At 53.3% G+C, this 6,000-nt stretch overlaps 1 protein-coding gene across 10 annotated transcripts in view; it reads right to left on the reverse strand.

Moving 5' to 3' along the window:
- ZMYM2 (zinc finger MYM-type containing 2) overlaps nucleotides 1–3,995 on the reverse strand; it is a 131,712-nt gene extending 127,717 nt beyond the window's left edge. For 2 of the 10 annotated variants that reach the window (XM_025364186.1, XM_025364189.1), the window contains exons 1-2: nucleotides 2,217–2,388; nucleotides 1,042–1,110 (exon numbers count right to left, since the gene is read on the reverse strand). Coding sequence is in view for 1 of the 10 variants with exons in the window: in XM_025364185.1 (XP_025219970.1) it covers nucleotides 1,042–1,110; nucleotides 3,265–3,584 (389 nt within the window). In the remaining 9 variants the exon portion in view is untranslated. Of the gene's footprint in view, nucleotides 1–1,041; nucleotides 1,662–2,098; nucleotides 2,389–3,264 lie in introns of those variants that run through there. The other 8 variants (XM_025364185.1, XM_025364193.1, XM_025364191.1 and 5 more) reach the window with 8 other exon arrangements.
- Nucleotides 3,996–6,000: the final 2,005 nt, after the last annotated feature.

Genomic DNA, 6,000 nt, shown 5'->3' on the forward strand with positions numbered 1-6,000 from the left:
TGTGGGCTACTTGCTAAGATTAAAAGAAAGTGTCCTGGACTGTGCCTAGAACGATGTATATTTAATACAAGTTACTATTCTCACATCATCCTTCACAATGTATATTCAGCAAACGCTTATCAATTAACTATTTTTTAAACCATGTGGACTGAATACTTAAGCGTAAATAACTCATCTCTGACTCTGACAGGGAGCTACAAGTTACAATATCAACTGTCAATGGGCTCCAGAGATATAATGTATCCAGAGTGCTGACTTCAGGTACTTTGTTTAGTTTCAACTGCCTGAAGGAAAATATGACTGGCTATCTTCATCTTCCTCTCCAGCACATTACATGGTTGCCTTAAAACCAACAAATAAAATAATTCTCAGGTAACACATTCAAAAACGATCGCTAAGTGAAAGATGATCAACACGGAAGACGGGGAACGAAGAAAGTAACTAGATCAGTACACTGGACTGATCAGCCTACTACTTGGTGAACAAGATAGCACTAGAGGAGTGGACTTCATCCCTTTCGTAAGCAAATAAATGAAAAAAGATCTAACAACTCACGAACCGTAAGTGTCAAAACTTGCGTTTCCAATAGGCATAAACAAAAATATAAATGATTATTTCTATGTTTCCAATTCCTTCAATCAATTAGCCATTGTTTAAGGAAGAAAAAATGTTAAGGTTGCATGCACAGCATTCAACAAGAAATAACTTTAATTCCCATTTTGGAACTCTAGAGGGCACCAGAAATATGCCCTCCTTCGCACCACCCCTCCTCCCCGGTAACGTGAGCAGCTGCAGAAGCCCGTCGTCTGGTTGCTGAGGTTGGTATTGCAGCAGCAGGAGCGATGTCTGCAGCGGTGGAAACAGCAGCGCCCACTCCCAGCTGCCTCACCAGCCATTACCCAGGCTTCGCCCTGGGGGCAGCTGCCACCCAAGGGAAAGCTCCTCCCCCTCAAAACAACTGGGAGGGCCAGGTCCCGTAGCTGAACCCCTACAACCTGACAATGTCCTCTATTAGCAACAAATTAGGGGCAAAGGACTCACAATGGGGGTGTTTTCCTCCTCACTTTCTGCCAAGGATGCACCGGACAGGGCTGAAGGCGATTCTTGGTCCTGGGACAGGAGGAAAAAAGAAAAATGTATCAAGAACACACAACCTGGTGGGAGAAACCAACCCTTTCTGCCAGGAGGAGGCAGAGAAGGGACTAAGAGGTCAAGGAGGTTCGGTTCTTCTATTATTACCCCACCACGCGCACAATAGCCCCCTCCTGCGTAAGTGGGGCAAAACAGCGCAAAACGTCTATCTGGGGCCAAAACCCATGTGAAAGGCAAAATCTGGAAGGGAGGGGGCCTGAGGACACCGAGCCTGCTCCCGGGAAGGGAGGGGGGAAGGGAGAACGTTGCCTCGACGCCAGCAAGGGATTTGTATTCCCTCCTAAATTCGCCCACCCAGCGTCATCCCCGTCACTCCAAGTACCAATTCAGAGGTAAGGGGCGGCTCGCGTCACCGCTGGGCCGATATCGCCCACATTTGCCCCAAGCAGTTGCCCTGGGCCCGAGGTTTGCCCCCCCCTGCAGTCGGCGACCGGCAGCGCTGCCTCCCCGTCCGCCATTAGAGACCCAGCCAAACAATACGTGCGGAGCAAGAGCCGCGCAGCGCAGCGCCGAGGAAGAGAAGAGCGAAGGAGGGGACCCGGCGGGGCAGAGGCGGCAGCCCTCACCCCGAAAAACTTGGGGACCTCGGCTCCGGCGGACAGGGTGGGAGCGCGGCCCCGAGCGCGGAGACCCGGCCGGGGCGCCCCTCCCCCGCCCCCCGCAGGAGAGAAAGGAAAATGCCCCGCGACCTCCCCGGGCGGCCGGCACCCCCGCCCCGCCGTCCCGCCGCCCCGCGGCCCCGCGACCCCCGCCGCTGGCGGCCGCCTCACCCAGCCCTCCCGGCCTCGCCCGCACTCTCCCAGCCCCTCGGGCCGCACGCGAAGGCGCCTGTGACATGAGCGCAGCCCCGAGCTGCCCCCGAGGCCCCGACGCGGCAGCGGCGACGGCGGCCGCGCCGCGGGGTATTAATCCCGGGTCGGTGGGAGGCTCCGGAGGCTGCCCTCACCCATCTCCGCCTCCCTAGTCGCCTCCGCCTCCGCCTCCTCCTCCGGAGGCTGCGCTGCTCCCAGCCACCCCCACTCTCGGCGGCCCCGGACTGGAAAGACAGCGGGGATAAGCCTCACCCGGTTCTGGCTGCGGCTCCGCGGAGCGAACCTCCCCTCCCCCGGCCCACCCCCCTTCGGCGACACGCACAACTCCGCTCGGTCCAGTCCCGGCTTTAGCGCTGGTGAGGAGGAGGAGGCGGAGGAGGCGGCGGCGCGGCCGAGCCCGGGGAGGCCCCGCCCTCCGCGCGCTCATTGGCTAACGGGGGAGGCGGGCCGGAGCGCCTCGGGCTTGCCCATTGGCTCCGACGGCAGTCCTTCAGGGCCCCCCCTCGGTGGGGTGGTCCGAAGGGCTGTCCGTCAGGTGCGGGCCACTCCCCCGGCCCTGCCGTTCCACTCCCGCCTCCGCCGGCCCTCGACTCCCGGCCGGGTCCCCTCCCCGCCGGTCCCCCGCCCCCACCCACCGGGTCTGCCAGGGTCAGGAGCCCGAGATTCGCTGCCCGCCGCACCGACCCCGCTTCGGCTCCTCAGGGCCCGGGGCTCTCCGGGACCTAGACAGCCCGGGAGACTCCGGCGGGGCCGCCTGCCCTCGCCCGAGCCTGGGCGCCCAGGCCGCGGCAGCGGGTCCCAACGCCCCTGCCCGAGGAGAGCCGCGGCCTCGATGCCCCATCGCCCTCCCTGTCCAGTTCCTTGAAGGCCCCTGCGAGGGGCGAGGCCGGGGAGGCGCTGGAGCGGGGCCGAGTGGGCTTTCGGGGCCGCGGGCGAACTGGAGCCCTGACTGTGCTGGGGGCAGTGGAGGCCCTTCCACCCTCGCCGCGCCCCGTGGGGAATAGTCCCCCACCTCCCGCCATGGCTGCAGCAGGAGGAGACGACGTCCTCCATTTTGTCGGCACGACTGTGGGAACTTGGGACCCCCTAAAAACCAAACCCCGTGGGGCCGGGAAACTTGTCCCCGGGAAGCCCCGACTGGGCTCTGCCATTCGGCCAAGGGAACAGCCCCTGCTGCTGGCGTCTGCGTCCGCGGGGCCGTAGGGGACGGGCACGACGGTGGAGAGACCCAGACGCCGCTCCCCGCCTCCATCAACCAAGATGGAGGGAGCTGCGGGCTCCCCTGGAGCTGGGCTCCCGCCGGCTGGAGGGGCCGGGGGCCTCCCTGGGCGCCGCCGTCCTGTGCTCCGCAGCCCGGGGCGCTGGCCCTGCCCAGGCCGCTCTACCGCCTGCCACCGTCTCCTGGTCCTCAACTGTTGATGGAGACTCCATGGAGGCTCCCTCCACAGCCCGCTCCATCGCGGGGCGCACTCGCTGCGGCCCCCGGGGGAGCGGAGTCAGGGACAGACGGCGACGGGCACCCGGGGAGGGCGGGCCCCACAGGCCACCTCCACGAGGGGTCTTCTCTTTTGTTCCTCGTCTACACCTACGTCTTCGGCGGACGTCATGGTGCTGAACCATTTCCAAGACTCACGTAAAGATGGAAGCGGTGCCGCTTGCTTCTCGCCCTGGCGGTTCTTAGTGGGATTACAACTGAGGGCGTTGGTTATTTTCCCACCCAAATGGATGGGCGACTTCTCAATTTCACCATTATCTGACACCATTGCCTGTTAATAAACAGATATATGATAATACAGTTTCAAGTTCAACACGATATTGGTGAACATGAAGCTTTCAGTGAAGTTAATCACCCATGAAAGACTGATGTTTAAACTAATAGACGCAACTTCACAGAGGAAATCTAGTAGAAGTTGAATTCAGTCACTCATTAAAAAATAAATCAAGTAGGCTTTCCACCTTGTACTAAATACCTTGAATACACTGTTCTTTTTTATTGAAAAACATTAATAAAATGTACTTGAGCCAGCTTTTCAAAAAGTATCACTAATTTTTAGGAAACTTTTGTAACTAAAATTTTTTAGTTTTAAATACACTAAAATAGCCTCTAAAGATTTTATATTACACAGTACTGTTTTAGACTGAAAAACTATCATCACAACAGAAACATCACAACAAAAACAGCCACTATCATCAAAACAGACACATCCTCTACTACCAAATTGTAATAATTTGGTGAAAACTTGCACCATCCCTTTTCTGCTGCCAGCTCCTATTGCAGCAGCTTCAGCTCATTGAGTTTATATTTAGAAGAGTAAAGTAGACATACTTCCAAATAAGCTCTGTGATAAACTTAAATGATAGATTGGGTTGCCATGTACTGTTCAGTGGGAGCTCTATACTGCTACTAATTCCCTAGTGTTATTGCTGTTTTATATAACTAATGAGCACCTGTGCTAATTATGGTATTTATATGCACTTTTTTAGTTCATTCAGGTACATTTGTCCATGAAACTGTTCATTGGTTTGCTAGTCTGATACCAGGGAGAATTTTCGTTGAGAATTTAGAACTAGGAAAAAAGTATTTGTCATAATGTTAAAAGCAGACTTAATTTTACATAAAAGTAATTTTAAAAATAAATGTTTGAATGTTCATAACAGCATTCATAATTTCCAACATCCCTAAAATGTCCATCAACTGATGAATGGATAAACAAAATGTGGTACATCCATACAATGGAATATTATTCAGACATAAAGAGGAGTGAAGTTCTGATATACGCTACAACATGGGCAAACCTTAAAGACATTATGCTAAGTGAATAAACAAGACACAAAAGACCACTGAATATTTTATTCCATTTACAGGAAATGTCTAGAATAGGGAAATCTGTAAAGATAGAAAGTAGATTTTTTTTTTTTTTTTTTTTTTTTTGAGACGGAGTCTCGCTCTGTCACCCAGGCTGGAGTGCGGTGGCCGGATCTCAGCTCACTGCAAGCTCCGCCTCCCAGGTTCACGCCATTCTCCTGCCTCAGCCTCCTGAGTAGCTGGGACTACAGGCGCCGCCACCACGCCCGGCTAATTTTTTTGTATTTTTTAGTAGAGACGGGGTTTCACCGTGTTAGCCAGGATGGTCTCGATCTCCTTACCTCGTGATCCGCCCGTCTTGGCCTCCCAAAGTGCTGGGATTCCAGGCTTGAGCCACCACGCCCGGCCGAGATAGAAAGTAGATTACTGGTTGCCCAGAACTGGAAAAGTGGGGAGTAGAAAATGGTAGCTAAAAGTTACGAGGTTTTTTGATGGAGTGACTCAAGTGTTCTAAAATTGACTGAAATGATTGCACAACTCTGAATGTACTAAAAACCTCTGAACAGGATACCTTAAATGAGTGAATTGCATGATATGTAAATTATATCTCAATAAATCCACAACTAAAACTGTGTGTGTGTGTATGAATCTATTCTGTACCTGTCAAAAAGCATACCGGACATCCAAGAGGCAACTGCAAGACATGAGCAAAAGACTTGTATTTCAAGTATCTGGCCACTCAGAACCTCAGAAAGTTACCTTCTCTCTGAGTCCATTTCCTTATTTGTAAAATAAAGTAATAAAGAGTTGTTGTGACTGGGCATGGTGGCACCCGCCTGTAGTCCCAGCTACTTGGGAGGCTGAGGCAGGAGAATCACTTGAACCCAGGAGGCAGAGGTTACAGTGAGCCGAGAGCGCGCCACTGCACTCCAGCCTGGGCAACAGAGCAAGACTCCGTCTCAAAAAAAAGAGTTGTTGTAAGGACCAAGTAACTTCTGTGAAAGTTATACAAAAGTGTTAGGTTTAATTGCATTTCGAAGACCAAGAGCTCACCATTCATTGAGATGTAGTATTACTGACTCTGGGCTCAGCTTAAAGAGCCAGACTGCCCCCATCTGAATTCTGGCATTACCCACAACTAGCAAGTAGCTAGATGCTTTTAGTCATGCGTAAGCTTCTCTAAGCCTCTGATCGATTCATCATGTGTCAAATGTAGATAATTCCTCTTTC

The sequence above is a fragment of the Theropithecus gelada genome, chromosome 17 (genome assembly GCF_003255815.1).
Source record: "Theropithecus gelada isolate Dixy chromosome 17, Tgel_1.0, whole genome shotgun sequence".
Taxonomy (NCBI): Eukaryota; Metazoa; Chordata; class Mammalia; order Primates; family Cercopithecidae; genus Theropithecus; species Theropithecus gelada.